We start from the raw sequence: 16,191 nt of genomic DNA on the forward strand, positions 1-16,191 counted from the left end.
CTCTCTCTCTCCCTCCCTCCCTCCCTCCCTCCCTCCCTCCCTCCCTCCCTCAATCAGAGAGCAGTGCAGGCTCCATGGTTCAGTCAAGCCCCTATTGAAAGGAGAAGAGATACAATGGTCTCTTTCTCAGCCCCTCTTCCTCTCCATTAAAGATCCTGGGAAACACAACACAACCTCACAACCATAGAACCATAGAACCCCTCTTAAAGGGACAGTGCCAGTCCACCACCAGTCCAGAAGACCCAGGACCCAGGCTTATAATATTATATAAACAGATAGGGCTCTGAACTACCTTAAAGACTCTGGGAATACAGAACACAGTTAGCAGAACAGAACAGAACAGACCAGAACCTTAGCTCTTAAAGGGACAGCTCCATCACACTGCCCGCTGGCCGGACAGTAGGGTGTGTTCAACAGGGCACAACATGATGGAATGTTCAGATAGCTATTTGTTAAGTTCAACAAACATGCCTCTCTTACGGCATTGGACAGTGTTTGGCTAATGAAAGTGGCAACCTAAAGCCACAGCAGCTCCCTTCCAGCCAGGCATAGAGGAGTTTTCCTGGGAAAAACAAGGACTCTCCACCCCTACCCTGCAAATCAATTATTCATGATGTCGCTGCCTCTGTGTGTGTGTGTGAACTTTTTGCCTCCCCCTTCCCCCTCCTCTTAGACAGATAGATCACATCACAGGTCAGGCTCTTCCCCCTCCTCCTAGACAGATAGATCACATCACAGGTCAGGCTCTTCCCCCTCTCCCCCTTCCCCCCTCCTCCCAGACAGATAGATCACCTCACAGGTCAGGCTCTTCCCCCCTACTCCCAGACAAATAGATCACCTCACAGGTCAGGCTCTTCCCCTCTCTCTCATTCTCTCTCCCTCTCTCCCTCCCTCTAAATTGAATCTATAAATTCTCATGCGTAATATGGTAACTAATGTAGTTGACATGCACTCTATGAGGGAATGTTGTGAGAAATATCCTACATTTCACTAAGCATTCCAATCGAATGTATCTTTGGCATTCTAGGAGTTGGTTGAGATTTGGTTGAATCATATTAGTTGTGGCAGAGACCAATGGGGACAGGACATTAAGGTTCAGTGTTGTGGGAGAGACCAATGGGGACAGGACATCAAGGTTCAGTGTTGTGGGAGAGACCAATGGGGACAGGACATTAAGGTTCAGTGTTGTGGGATAGACCAATGGGGACAGGACATTAAGGTTCAGTGTTGTGGGATAGACCAAAGGAGACAGGACATCAAGGTTCAGTGTTGTGGGAGAGACCAATGGGGACAGGACATCAAGGTTCAGTGTTGTGGGAGAGACCAATGGGGACAGGACATCAAGGTTCAGTGTTGTGGGAGAGACCAAAGGGGACAGGACATCAAGGTTCAGTGTTGTGGGAGAGACCAAAGGAGACAGGACATCATCAAGGTTCAGTGTTGTGGGAGAGACCAAAGGAGACAGGACATCATCAAGGTTCAGTGTTGTGGGAGAGACCAAAGGAGACAGGACATCAAGGTTCAGTGTTGTGGGAGAGACCAAAGGAGACAGGACATCAAGGTTCAGTGTTGTGGGAGAGACCAACGGGGACAGGACATCAAGGTTCAGTGTTGTGGGAGAGACCAAAGGGGACAGGACATCAAGGTTCAGTGTTGTGGGAGAGACCAACGGGGACAGGACATCAAGGTTCAGTGTTGTGGGAGAGACCAACGGAGACAGGACATCAAGGTTCAGTGTTGTGGGAGAGACCAAAGGAGACAGGACATCAAGGTTCAGTGTTGTGGGAGAGACCAACGGGGACAGGACATCAAGGTTCAGTGTTGTGGGAGAGACCAACGGAGACAGGACATCAAGGTTCAGTGTTGTGGGAGAGACCAACGGAGACAGGACATCAAGGTTCAGTGTTGTGGGAGAGACCAACGGGGACAGGACATCATCAAGGTTCAGTGTTGTGGGAGAGACCAACGGAGACAGGACATCAAGGTTCAGTGTTGTGGGAGAGACCAACGGAGACAGGACATCAAGGTTCAGTGTTGTGGGAGAGACCAACGGAGACAGGACATCAAGGTTCAGTGTTGTGGGAGAGACCAATGGGGACAGGACATCAAGGTTCAGTGTTGTGGGAGAGACCAAAGGAGACAGGACATCAAGGTTCAGTGTTGTGGGAGAGACCAATGGGGACAGGACATCATCAAGGTTCAGTGTTGTGGGAGAGACCAACGGAGACAGGACATCAAGGTTCAGTGTTGTGGGAGAGACCAATGGGGACAGGACATCATCAAGGTTCAGTGTTGTGGGAGAGACCAACGGAGACAGGACATCAAGGTTCAGTGTTGTGGGAGAGACCAATGGGGACAGGACATCAAGGTTCAGTGTTGTGGGAGAGACCAAAGGAGACAGGACATCAAGGTTCAGTGTTGTGGGAGAGACCAATGGGGACAGGACATCATCAAGGTTCAGTGTTGTGGGAGAGACCAACGGAGACAGGACATCAAGGTTCAGTGTTGTGGGAGAGACCAACGGGGACAGGACATCATCAAGGTTCAGTGTTGTGGGAGAGACCAAAGGAGACAGGACATCATCAAGGTTCAGTGTTGTGGGAGAGACCAACGGAGACAGGACATCAAGGTTCAGTGTTGTGGGAGAGACCAAAGGAGACAGGACATCAAGGTTCAGTGTTGTGGGAGAGACCAAAGGAGACAGGACATCATCAAGGTTCAGTGTTGTGGGAGAGACCAAAGGAGACAGGACATCAAGGTTCAGTGTTGTGGGAGAGACCAAAGGAGACAGGACATCAAGGTTCAGTGTTGTGGGAGAGACCAAAGGAGACAGGACATCAAGGTTCAGTGTTGTGGGAGAGACCAAAGGAGACAGGACATCAAGGTTCAGTGTTGTGGGAGAGACCAAAGGAGACAGGACATCATCAAGGTTCAGTGTTGTGGGAGAGACCAAAGGAGACAGGACATCATCAAGGTTCAGTGCAGTCAGAAGTGGGATTTTCCTGTGTTTTATATATATTTCAACACTGGTTGGAATGATAATGTGAAATTTGTGAAAATGTTGATAATAACATTTTAGTGTAAGAGCTATTTGGGAAAGACCGCCTGAAAGCACTGCCTGTTTTTGGTGGCGTTTTGGCCTGCCTGGTGACTGAATGAGAATTTTAATAAACAGCTAGTTGTGATTTGGACAGCTAGACCACTCCTAGGATAGTCCTAGCAAAATGATTGCGGGAGGAATAGCTCTGTGTAAAATGTATTCCAGGAGCATGTGCGGACCGTACTCCTGAACAGGAAGTGTCCCCCACTTTCTTTGCTTCATTTAACAATATTTTTTTGAGGTGGTGAGATCGGCTGAAGACGCTCGATGGAAAAGACGGTCCGATGTGTGTTTGTGGTCCTCGCTAACCAAGCAGGGGGCGATGTCCATTACACGAAGAAGCTATTTTTTTGTTGTTGTTTGTTTTCAATTAAAACGGTCAACAAGAAACAATCACAGTAAAAGGTACAGGAAGTACTAGATGTTGAGATTTAAAACAGAAACCGGGCTGCATTTGGGACTTTTTAAGAATCATAAAGTGACCTTTCTATCACAATAAATATAATGGGAAACGAATGAATAGCATCCGTAATGTGGTATACACCTATCAAACCTTGACTCTTGATTTATGTGATATTTTGTTATATTGTATATTCTGTCATACATTCATCATATTTAAACATAGTGTACTGTGTTAAAATGAACATGTAGTTAGTTGGTAGCTTAGTGAGGAGTCGGCTAGACTGACTGACTGACTGACTGACTGACTGACTGAGTGACTGAGTGACTGACTGAGTGACTGACTGACTGACTGAGTGACTGAGTGACTGACTGGCCGAGTGACTGACTGAGTGACTGACTGACTGACTGAGTGACTGACTGACTGACTGACTGACTGAGTGAGTGACTGACTGACTGAGTGACTGACTGAGTGACTGAGTGACTGACTGACTGAGTGACTGACTGTCTGACTGAGTGACTGACTGACTGAGTGACTGACTGTCTGACTGAGTGACTGACTGACTGAGTGACTGTCCGAGTGAGTGACTGAGTGACTGAGCGACTGACTAACTGAGTGACTGACTGACTGAGTGACTGACTGAGTGACTGAGTGACTGACTGACTGACTGACCGAGTGAGTGACTGACTGAGTGACTGACTGAGTGACTGAGTGACTGACTGGCCGAGTGACTGACTGAGTGACTGACTGACTGACTGACTGACTGAGTGACTGACTGACTGAGTGACTGACTGACTGAGTGACTGACTGAGTGACTGAGTGACTGACTGACTGAGTGACTGACTGTCTGACTGAGTGACTGACTGACTGAGTGACTGACCGAGTGAGTGACTGAGCGACTGACTAACTGAGTGACTGACTGACTGACTGAGTGACTGACTGACTGACTGAGTGACTGACTGAGTGACTGACTGACTGAGTGACTGACTGACTGACTGAGTGACTGACCGAGTGAGTGACTGACCGAGTGAGTGACTGACTGACTGACTGAGTGACTGACTGACTGACCGAGTGAGTGAGTGACTGACTGAGTGACTGACTGACTGACTGAGTGCTACTGGGTTAGAATGGAGGGAAATAAGTGATTTACTGTTGAGGAGGTGGGAACCGGGCTTATTAAAAAGAGAACGGGAATTGTCCTGAAGACAATCAGCTGTGTCTGCTTTCTTCACATCCTCTGAGAATCACGCAGAGGCACAGGGGGAGGGAGAGAGGCAGAGGGAGGAGGAGGCAAGAGAATGGAAAGAACTTGAGTTTAAGGAATTTGAAACCTGTGTGACTGTAGAAAAAGAACAGGGACGGGACAACTTGGTGGGGCTAGAGAAGCAGTTCTGTGATCAACAAGACGGCACGAACACTGGTTTGAAAATACACTTCCAGAAAAACGTTTTTAACAATTTGATTGGAGACTGAAAAGGTTGGAGCGACTTTTGCCGTTTTTCGTCACTGTAGTTTAAACAATGGACTTTCCGCAGTTTCTGCGCTGAGAGAACACTCATTGCCTGTGAGGTTTTTAAAAACTTCGGACTGGAGATAAAACGTCAGTAGGCAGTAGTAGTAGTCAGCAGTGGGAGTAAGCAGAAACAATTCTAGGACGGTATCGGGGTAAAGTTTAGAAATTGTTTTTCGCAACATAAAATGAGAATCAGGGAAGCAGAGGAGTGATAGCGAGTGGAAGAAATACCTGTGGATTTAAATCGCGAGCAGTCAGTCGGAAGAACATCCGCTAAACTTTTCAGTGTACAGCAAAGATTTTTAACAGAGGCCGTGAGAGTTATTGGAATGCGGTGACGCGACCTGGAGTTGTATCCAACAAGTTCAAAGTTGGAACCGTGAATTCTGGTAGAAGTGCGCTGCTCCGAGGGACCAGCTATGGAGAGCGGGTCACAGGGACTGGCGCTGGGGATACTGTTTGTCGGCGCATTTTTTAGTTTAGGATCTGCAAACACTTTGACAGGTAAGTCTTATAACTCATCTTCATCCTAATATTTATCATCTTTATCTCACCTCCGAAATATCTTTATTAAGTCAAATGACATATACCAACAAAATAACTATTAGTCCTACAATAAATGACTGTGAACAGCCGCTGACAACCTGCGTAACATCTGGGTACTTTACAGTCTGATGGGCAGAATTGATTTATTTTACCTTAATTTAACAAGGCAAGTCAGTTAAGAACAAATTCTTATTTTCAATGAGGCCTAGGAACAGTGGGTTAACTGGTCTAGGAACAGTGGGTTAACTGCCTGTTCAGGGGCAGAACGACATATTTGTACCTTGTCAGCTCGGGGGATTGATCTTGCAACCTTCCGGTTACTAGTCCAACGCTCTAACCACTAGGATGATGATTATGGTGATGATGATGAGGATGGTGATGATACATCCTAGATACTTTGATTGCTCTGCACCAAAAGTGTTTATGAGTGTTTATTACAATGCGTATCACCATGTATCTAACAGTTCATTTCAATTATTGATATTTTAATAACATTCTGGGTAGTGTTTTGAACATTCTCCAGTCTGTGATCTGATCTGAGAGAGAGAGAGAGAGAGAGAGAGAGAGAGAGAGAGAGAGAGAGAGAGAGAGAAAGAGAGAGAGAGAGAGAGAGAGAGAAAGTACAGCAGGAGGGATATGACTGGTTAGATGGACTCGCATGTCATTTACTGTCTGACCCAGACTTCAAAAAAGAGAAAGTTGCTTTAATGTTGATGCTTCAGTTGGTATTTGGATGGTGAAGAGACGGAGGGAGGAGGGTGGAGGGTGGAGTGAGATGTGTGGGCGTGAGGGGCAAAGGGGGAAAGAGAGAGAGGGGAAGAAATGGAATGCTGATGCTTGTGAGTGAGTCAGGGTCAGGGTGATTCAGTAGAACAAAATGATGGATGGGGTATGGGGACAAAAGTGGAGGGGAGGGAGGGAGGGAGGAGGGGAGGGAGAGAGGGAGGAGGGGAGGAAGGGAGAGAGGGGGAGGGAGGAGGGGAGAGAGGGAGGGGAGGGAGGGAGAAGGGAAGTGGGAAATATTTGTAGGGATGAATCTAGAAGCATGGCATGAAATGGAGGGGGGAGGGATGAATGTGTGGTGGGAGGAGGGGAGTGATGGAGGGAGGAGGGAGGGATGGAGGGGAGGGAGGGATGGAGGGAGGGATGGAGTGGAGGGAGGGAGGGATGGGGGGAAAATGCTGTGAAGAACTGAGTTATGTGACATAAAGAGACAGAAAGATAAAGGGAGTGAGAGAAGAAGAGATGCAGGGTTGGTGTAATATCTGATGAGATGCAGGGTTGGCGTAATATCTGGTGAGATGCAGGGTTGGTGTAATATCTGGTGAGATGCAGGGTTGGTGTAATATCTGATGAGATGCAGGGTTGGTGTAATATCTGATGAGATGCAGGGTTGGTGTAATATCTGGTGAGATGCAGGGTTGGTGTAATATCTGATGAGATGCAGGGTTGGTGTAATATCTGATGAGATGCAGGGTTGGTGTAATATCTGATGAGATGCAGGGTTGGTATAATATCTGATGAGATGCAGGGTTGGTGTAATATCTGATGAGATGCAGGGTTGGTGTAATATCTGATGAGATGCAGGGTTGGTGTAATATCTGATGAGATGCAGGGTTGGTGTAATATCTGATGAGATGCAGGGTTGGTGTAATATCTGGTGAGATGCAGGGTTGGTGTAATATCTGATGAGATGCAGGGTTGGTGTAATATCTGATGAGATGCAGGGTTGGTGTAATATCTGATGAGATGCAGGGTTGGTGTAATATCTGATGAGATGCAGGGTTGGTGTAATATCTGATGAGATGCAGGGTTGGTGTAATATCTGATGAGATGCAGGGTTGGTGTAATATCTGATGAGATGCAGGGTTGGTATAATATCTGATGAGATGCAGGGTTGGTGTAATATCTGATGAGATGCAGGGTTGGTGTAATATCTGATGAGATGCAGGGTTGGTGTAATATCTGATGAGATGCAGGGTTGGTATAATATCTGATGTGATGCAGGGTTGGTGTAATATCTGGTGAGATGCAGGGTTGGTGTAATATCTGATGAGATGCAGGGTTGGTGTAATATCTGATGAGATGCAGGGTTGGTATAATATCTGATGTGATGCAGGGTTGGTGTAATATCTGGTGAGATGCAGGGTTGGTGTAATATCTGATGAGATGCAGGGTTGGTATAATATCTGATGAGATGCAGGGTTGGTGTAATATCTGGTGAGATGCAGGGTTGGTGTAATATCTGATGAGATGCAGGGTTGGTGTAATATCTGATGAGATGCAGGGTTGGTATAATATCTGATGAGATGCAGGGTTGGTATAATATCTGATGTGATGCAGGGTTGGTGTAATATCTGATGAGATGCAGGGTTGGTGTAATATCTGATGAGATGCAGGGTTGGTGTAATATCTGATGAGATGCAGGGTTGGTGTAATATCTGATGAGATGCAGGGTTGGTATAATATCTGATGAGATGCAGGGTTGGTATAATATCTGATGTGATGCAGGGTTGGTGTAATATCTGATGAGATGCAGGGTTGGTGTAATATCTGATGAGATGCAGGGTTGGTGTAATATCTGATGAGATGCAGGGTTGGTGTAATATCTGATGAGATGCAGGGTTGGTATAATATCTGATGAGATGCAGGGTTGGTGTAATATCTGGTGAGATGCAGGGTTGGTATAATATCTGATGTGATGCAGGGTTGGTGTAATATCTGATGAGATGCAGGGTTGGTGTAATATCTGATGAGATGCAGGGTTGGTGTAATATCTGGTGAGATGCAGGGTTGGTGTAATATCTGCACTCTGTTCTTTTTCTTTGACGTTCAACATATTTTTTGTGTGAAAGAAGGGGCGAAGGATGGGAGGAGAGGAGGGGTAGAAGGAGGAGAAGAGGGGTAGAAGGAGGAGAGGAGGGGTAGAAGGAGGAGAGGAGGGATAGAAGGAGGAGAGGGGTAGAAGGAGGAGAGGAGGGGTAGAAGGAGGAGAGGAGGAGTAGAAGGAGGAGATGAGGGGTAGAAGGAGGAGAGGAGGGATAAAAGGAGGAGAGGAGGGGTAGAAGGAGGAGAGGAGGAGTAGAAGGAGGAGAGGAGGGGTAGAAGGAGGAGAGGGGTAGAAGGAGGAGAGGAGGGGTACAAGGAGGAGAGGAGGAGTATAAGGAGGAGAGGAGGGGTAGAAGGAGGAGAGGGGTAGAAGGAGGAGAGGAGGGGTAGAAGGAGGAGAGGAGGGGTAGAATGAGGAGAGGAGGGGTAAAAGGAGGAGAGGAGGGATAGAAGGAGGAGAGGGGTAGAAGGAGGAGAGGAGGGGTAGAAGGAGGAGAGGAGGAGTAGAAGGAGGAGATGAGGGGTAGAAGGAGGAGAGGAGGGGTAGAAGGAGGAGAGGAGGGATAAAAGGAGGAGAGGAGGGGTAGAAGGAGGAGAGGAGGAGTAGAAGGAGGAGAGGAGGGGTAGAAGGAGGAGAGGGGTAGAAGGAGGAGAGGAGGGGTACAAGGAGGAGAGGAGGAGTATAAGGAGGAGAGGAGGGGTAGAAGGAGGAGAGGGGTAGAAGGAGGAGAGGAGGGGTAGAAGGAGGAGAGGAGGGGTAGAATGAGGAGAGGAGGGGTAAAAGGAGGAGAGGAGGGGTAGAAGGAGGAGAGGAGGGGTAAAAGGAGGAGAGGAGGGGTAGAAGGAGGAGAGGAGGGGTAGAAGGAGGAGAGGAGGGGTAGAAGGAGATATAGAGAAAGAGAGCACGGAGGGAAACCACGGGGCAAAAGAGAGAAGATGGACCAGTTTAACTGAAGTGAAGTCCCTAGAGACACATAAATATGGCCACACACACACACACACACACACACACACACACACACACACACACACACACACACACACACACACACACACACACACACACACACACACACACACACACACACACACACACACACGGTGACAGAAAGGTCACGACTGAGCACGTTTCTAAAAGGAACCAGCCAAGCGAAAAGAAGAAGGGAAGACGATGAAGACCAAAACATTATACACACGGAGACAGTGAAGATGATGAAGACGATGAAGACCAACACATTATACACACGGAGACAGTGAAGATGATGAAGACGATGAAGACCAATACATTATACACACGGAGACAGTGAAGATGATGAAGACGATGAAGACCAACACATTATACACACGGAGGCAGTGAAGATGATGAAGACGATGAAGACCAACACATTATACACACTGAGACAGTGAAGATGATGAAGACGATGAAGACCAACACATTATACACACTGAGACAGTGAAGATGATGAAGACGATGAAGACCAACACATTATACACACTGAGACAGTGAAGAAGAAGAGAAGACGATGAAGACCAACACATTATACACACTGAGACAGTGAAGATGATGAAGATGATGAAGACCAATACATTATACACACGGAGACAGTGAAGATGATGAAGACGATGAAGACCAACACATTATACACACGGAGACAGTGAAGATGATGAAGACGATGAAGACCAACACATTATACACACGGAGGCAGTGAAGATGATGAAGACGATGAAGACCAACACATTATACACACTGAGACAGTGAAGATGATGAAGACGATGAAGACCAACACATTATACACACTGAGACAGTGAAGATGATGAAGACGATGAAGACCAACACATTATACACACTGAGACAGTGAAGATGATGAAGACGATGAAGACCAACACATTATACACACTGAGACAGTGAAGAAGAAGAGAAGACGATGAAGACCAACACATTATACACACTGAGACAGTGAAGATGATGAAGATGATGAAGACCAATACATTATACACACTGAGACAGTGAAGATGATGAAGACGATGAAGACCAACACATTATACACACTGAGACAGTGAAGAAGAAGAGGAGACGATGAAGACCAACACATTATACACACGGAGACAGTGAAGAAGAAGAGAAGACGATGAAGACCAACACATTATACACACTGAGACAGTGAAGATGATGAAGATGATGAAGACCAATACATTATACACACGGAGACAGTGAAGATGATGAAGACAATGAAGACCAACACATTATACACACTGAGACAGTGAAGATGATGAAGACGATGAAGACCAATACATTATACACACGGAGACAGTGAAGATGATGAAGACGATGAAGACCAACACATTATACACACGGAGACAGTGAAGATGATGAAGACGATGAAGACCAACACATTATACACACAGAGACAGTGAAGAAGAAGGAAGACCAACACATTATACACACTGAGACAGTGAAGATGATGAAGACGATGAAGACCAACACATTATACACACTGAGGCAGTGAAGACGATGAAGACCAACACATTATGCACACGGAGGCAGTGAAGCATGAGGCAGACAGTCACCCTTCATTTAAACATAGTGTGTGTGTGTGTGTGTGTGTGTATTAGTGTGTGTGTGTGTGTGTGTGTTAGCGTGTGTGTGTGTGTTAGCGCATGTGTGTGTATGTGTGTGTGTGTGTGTTAGCGTGTGTGTGTGTGTTAGCGCATGTGTGTGTATGTGTGTGTGTGTGTGTTAGCGTGTGTGTGTGTGTTAGCGCATGTGTGTGTGTGTGTGTCTCTGTATGTGTGATGTCTATAATGCAGGTGTGTGTGTGTGTGTGTTGGTGTGTGTGATGTCTATAATGCAGGTGTGTGTGTGTATGTGTGTGTGTGTGTATGTGTGTGTATGTGTGTGTGATATCTATAATGCAGGTGTGTGTGTGTGTGTGTGTGTGTCTACAATGCAGGTGTGTGTGTGTGTGTGTCTACAATGCAGGTGTGTGTGTGTGTGTCTACAATGCAGGTGTGTGTGTGTGTGTGTGTGTGTGTGTGTGTGTGTGTGTGTGTCTACAATGCAGGTCTAAATTCATCTATTCTTTTCCCGTTCCGTTTTTCTCTGTGGAAGTGAAACAAACTCTCGTCTGTTGCATTAAGCTCCGTTGACATGGTGAAGTGGTTGAGAGTTGTTTTATGGATGTGTGTATATGTGGTGTGTATGAGCGACTTGGTTAGGCGGAACAGAGGACCTCTACGGGTCAGGGGTTAGGGGTTAAAGGTCAGATGTTCGTAGTGAAACAGACGAGGAAGGCTGGTTGACAAGCTTGAGAAAATCTTTACTGGCGTGAGTTAGTGAACTGGAGTATGTGTGTGTTTGTGTGTGTGTATAGGAGTGTGTGTATCTGTTGCTAGGACAATAAATTAAGATAGAGGAAGACAATATCAGGGCCCTAATTAAATACATTAAATCTGATATATTTTCTTTTTTTCTCACAAATTCCATTTTCTCCGTTTAGTTTTTCTCATTTTTTTGTGTTTTAAAAAAAAAAAACGTTTTCTCTCTCAAAATTACACTTCTTAGATAGAAAAACAACCAAAGCGGATGTTCTAAGTCCACGACAACATCAAGAGGTTGAAGACGTTTAGATTTGGTTGGAGGTGTAGTTAAATTCAACTGAGCACTAATAGCCGGAGACCATTGATTGGTTAACGATGTTTCTGTAGTGCTCATATGAATGTAGAGAATGTCAAACAAAATGGCCACCGGATTAATGCAAATAATCCTGCTATCATTCTGTCAGATAACACACAGGATACTTTGTAGTTAACGTTTAGTTGAGAATGTTCTTTTTTGAGGAGAGCTTTTTCCATCTACCAGAAGACAGTTGTCATGACATTACATAGGGTGGCAGGGTGCCTAGCGGTTAGAAAGAGGGACCCAGAGGGTCGCCAGTTCGGATCCCGTGTCCAGCGGGATGTGACGCCGTTGAACTGGTAGGGAGGCAGAATGTGTGGAGCCGGAGGGCGTCTGTGTGTACCTCGTATCTGTCCTGTCAGAGTGTGGTGTGTGTACCTCGTATCTGTCCTGTCAGAGTGTGGTGTGTGTACCTCGTATCTGTCCTGTCAGAGTGTGGTGTGTGGTGTGTGTACCTCGTATCTGTCCTGTCAGAGTGTGGTGTGTGTTTCTCCCAGTGTTTCAATCAGGCCGGGTTAAGGAGCCAGGTCAGTAACTCAGTCAGGCCAGGTTAAGGAGCCAGGTCAGTAACTCAGTCAGGCCAGGTTAAGGAGCCAGGTCAGTAACTCAGTCAGGCCAGGGTAAGGAGCCAGGTCAGTAACTCAATCAGGCCGGGTTAAGGAGTCAGGTCAGTAACTCAATCAGGCCGGGTTAAGGAGTCAGGTCAGTAACTCAATCAGGCCGGGTTAAGGAGTCAGGCCAGGTTAAGGAGCCAGGTCAGTAACTCAGTCAGGCCGGGTTAAGGAGTCAGGTCAGTAACTCAGTCAGGCCGGGTTAAGGAGCCAGGTCAGTAACTCAGTCAGGCCGGGTTAAGGAGTCAGGTCAGTAACTCAGTCAGGCCGGGTTAAGGTGCCAGGTCAGTAACTCAGTCAGGCCGGGTTAAGGAGCCAGGTCAGTAACTCAGTCAGGCCAGGTTAAGGAGCCAGGTCAGTAACTCAGTCAGGCCGGGTTAAGGAGCCAGGTCAGTAACTCAGTCAGGCCAGGTTAAGGAGCCAGGTCAGTAACTCAGTCAGGCCGGGTTAAGGAGTCAGGTCAGTAACTCAGTCAGGCCGGGTTAAGGAGTCAGGTCAGTAACTCAATCAGGCCGGGTTAAGGAGTCAGGTCAGTAACTCAATCAGGCCGGGTTAAGGAGCCAGGTCAGTAACTCAATCAGGCCGGGTTAAGGAGTCAGGTCAGTAACTCAATCAGGCCGGGTTAAGGAGTCAGGTCAGTAACTCAATCAGGCCGGGTTAAGGAGCCAGGTCAGTAACTCAATCAGGCCGGGTTAAGGAGCCAGGTCAGTAACTCAGTCAGGCCGGGTTAAGGAGCCAGGTCAGTAACTCAATCAGGCCGGGTTAATGAGCCAGGTCAGTAACTCAATCAGGCCGGGTTAAGGAGCCAGGTCAGTAACTCAATCAGGCCGGGTTAAGGAGCCAGGTCAGTAACTCAATCAGGCCGGGTTAAGGAGCCAGGTCAGTAACTCAATCAGGCCGGGTTAAGGAGCCAGGTCAGTAACTCAGTCAGGCCGGGTTAAGGAGCCAGGTCAGTAACTCAGTCAGGCCGGGTTAAGGAGCCAGGTCAGTAACTCAGTCAGGCCGGGTTAAGGAGCCAGGTCAGTAACTCAATCAGGCCGGGTTAAGGAGCCAGGTCAGTAACTCAGTCAGGCCGGGTTAAGGAGCCAGGTCAGTAACTCAGTCAGGCCGGGTTAAGGAGCCAGGCTACAGTAGTAAAGGCCAAATTCAAAATTGTACCAAATATTACAAAACATTTTTTTGATACCTAAAGGGGTCCTAAAACTCCAAATCAAATAGTATGAGCTTCTTAAAACAATTCCATATTTCTCCTGACCATGTGACCTGACCAGGAGAAACTCAGGGCCCAAGACATGAAGCTAACCATGTGACACAAACACAGCATCTTATTGGATAAAATAATACACAGTAAATGCAATAGTAAATGTATATATTATGTATAAACAACAACTAGTATTCTATGAATGTGGTCCCTATGTGACTCTATTGGTGGGCACTTGCAAAGCCAAGGATTGTGGGTTGGATTCCTTGCTGAGACAACTCATACATACGGAACATGTATGCACTGCTAAATAGAGCATATCATTATTATTAATATGAAGCTAACCAGTCTTCTGTCTCTTCCCCTCAGAGCCGCAGTTCATCCGTAGCCCCGGTAACGTGACATCATCGCTCGGGAAGCCTGTAAAGGTGGTGTGTACACTGCAGGGTTGGGGGGGCGAGGACCCCCCTGATGTGGTCTGGCAGCGGGACGGACAGCCCCTGGAGTACGCTGACACCAACCAAATACAGGTTCCTGTTGCTTCACGCAGCTGGATGGTTATCAGCACACTCAGGTAGGAAGAGACTGGTCTGTCTGTCTGTATGTCTGTCTGTCTGTCTGTCTGCCTGCCTGCTTGCCTGCCTGTCTGTCTTTATCTCTATCAGCACACTCAGGTAGGAAGGGACTGGTCTGTCTGTCTGTCTGTCTGTCTGTCTGTCTGTCTGCCTGCCTGCTTGCCTGCCTGTCTGTCTTTATCTCTATCAGCACACTCAGGTAGGAAGGGACTGGTCTGTCTGTCTGTCTGCCTGTCTGTCTTTATCTCTATCAGCACACTCAGGTAGGAAGGGACTGGTCTGTCTGTCTGCCTGGATGCCTGTCTGTCTTTATCTCTATCAGCACACTCAGGTAGGAAGGGACTGGTCTGGCTGTCTGTCTCTGTCTGTCTGTCTGCCTGCCTGCCTGCCTGCCTGTCTGCCTGCCTGCCTGTCTGTCTGTCTGTCTCTGTCTGTCTGTCTGCCTGCCTGCCTGCCTGCCAGCCTGTCTGTCTGTCTGTCTGTCTGTCTGTCTGTCTGTCTGTCTGTCTGTCTGTCTGCCTGCCTGCCTGCCTGCCTGCCAGCCTGTCTGTCTGTCTGTCTGCCTGCCTGCCTGCCTGTCTGTCTGTCTGTCTGTCTGTCTGTCTGTCTGTCTGTCTGTCTGTGTCTGTCTGTCTGTATGTCTGTCTGTGTCTGTCTGTCTGCCTGCCTGCCTGTCTGTCTGTCTGTCTGTCTGTATCTCTATCAGCACACTCAGGTAGGAAGGGACTGATGTGGCTGGTGATATGTCTGCTTTGTCTGTCCGGCCGACAGCTTGTTTCTTCACCCATCCGTTAGTATCTGTCCATCTGTCTGAGACTGTATCTGGCCTATCCCCCCCCCCCCCCCCCCATACACACCTGCTCACTGTTCCTACACATGACATTCCTTCCCTTCCCTGAAGTCACATTTCTGCTTGTTTCATGTTTAGTCTGGTTTTGTTTTGTCTTGTCTACTGTTTTGTTATTTCATTTCTGTTGGAAAGCGACTTTGGGTCCTTGAAGTCTATTATTATTATCTCTACACACTGTGGTACCAGGTTGATTTATACTGACTGTGTGTGTGTGTGTAAATGTGTGTGTAGGATAGAGAAGGTGCAGCTACCTGACATGGGTTCCTACCGCTGTGCTGTGATGTCAGAGGGACACCAAACTCTGTCTGTAGCAGGACACATTCATCTAGAAGGTGAGGGGATCTCTCTCTCTGTCTCTCTCTCTCTGTCTCGCTCTCTCTCTCTGTCTCTCTCTCTCTCTCTCTGCCTCTTTCTCTCTCTGTCTCTCTGCCTCTTTCTCTCTTTCTCTCTGCCCCTCTTTTTCTCTCTCTCTCTGTCTGCCTCTCTCTCTCTCTCTCTCTCTCTGTCTGCCTCTCTCTCTCTCTCTCTCTCTGTCTGCCTCTCTTTCTCTCTCTCTCTCTCTGTCTCTCTGTCTGCTTCTCTCCCCCTCTTCATTCTAACTGTATAAAGGAATAGTGACCACTAAAACTAAAACTCTCTCTCCATCTCAGGTCTTCCTCATTTCTCTGTGGAGCCTCAGCACCAGTCGGTGGTAGCCAATGTGTCTCTGAGTCTGCACTGTGTGGCCCACGGCCCCCCGGAGCCCGTCAGAGTCATCTGGCTGCAGGACGGGGCCCCTCTAAACTCTCTGCAGGACCATGTTGCCCTGTCCCCCTCTACAGTCATTATAACAGGTAGACGCTGTCCCCCTCTACAGTCATTATAACAGGTAGACGCTGTCCCCCTCTACA

The 16,191-nt window shown here is 47.4% G+C and overlaps 1 protein-coding gene across 1 annotated transcript in view; it reads left to right on the forward strand.

Annotated features, from left to right (window-relative positions):
- The first annotated feature begins 4,683 nt into the window (after positions 1-4,683).
- Positions 4,684-16,191, forward strand: part of axl (AXL receptor tyrosine kinase) — a 96,242-nt gene continuing 84,734 nt past the window's right edge. Inside the window, exons 1-4 of the mRNA XM_036962127.2 lie at positions 4,684-5,517; positions 14,246-14,450; positions 15,533-15,633; positions 15,952-16,134. Of these exons, the coding sequence (XP_036818022.2) occupies positions 5,433-5,517; positions 14,246-14,450; positions 15,533-15,633; positions 15,952-16,134 (574 nt within the window). The 5' untranslated portion in view covers positions 4,684-5,432. The remainder of the gene's footprint in view (positions 5,518-14,245; positions 14,451-15,532; positions 15,634-15,951; positions 16,135-16,191) is intronic.

Source organism: Oncorhynchus mykiss, chromosome 24 (assembly GCF_057628025.1).
Source record: "Oncorhynchus mykiss isolate SJ-2025 chromosome 24, ASM5762802v1, whole genome shotgun sequence".
In the NCBI taxonomy this organism is placed as follows: Eukaryota; Metazoa; Chordata; class Actinopteri; order Salmoniformes; family Salmonidae; genus Oncorhynchus; species Oncorhynchus mykiss.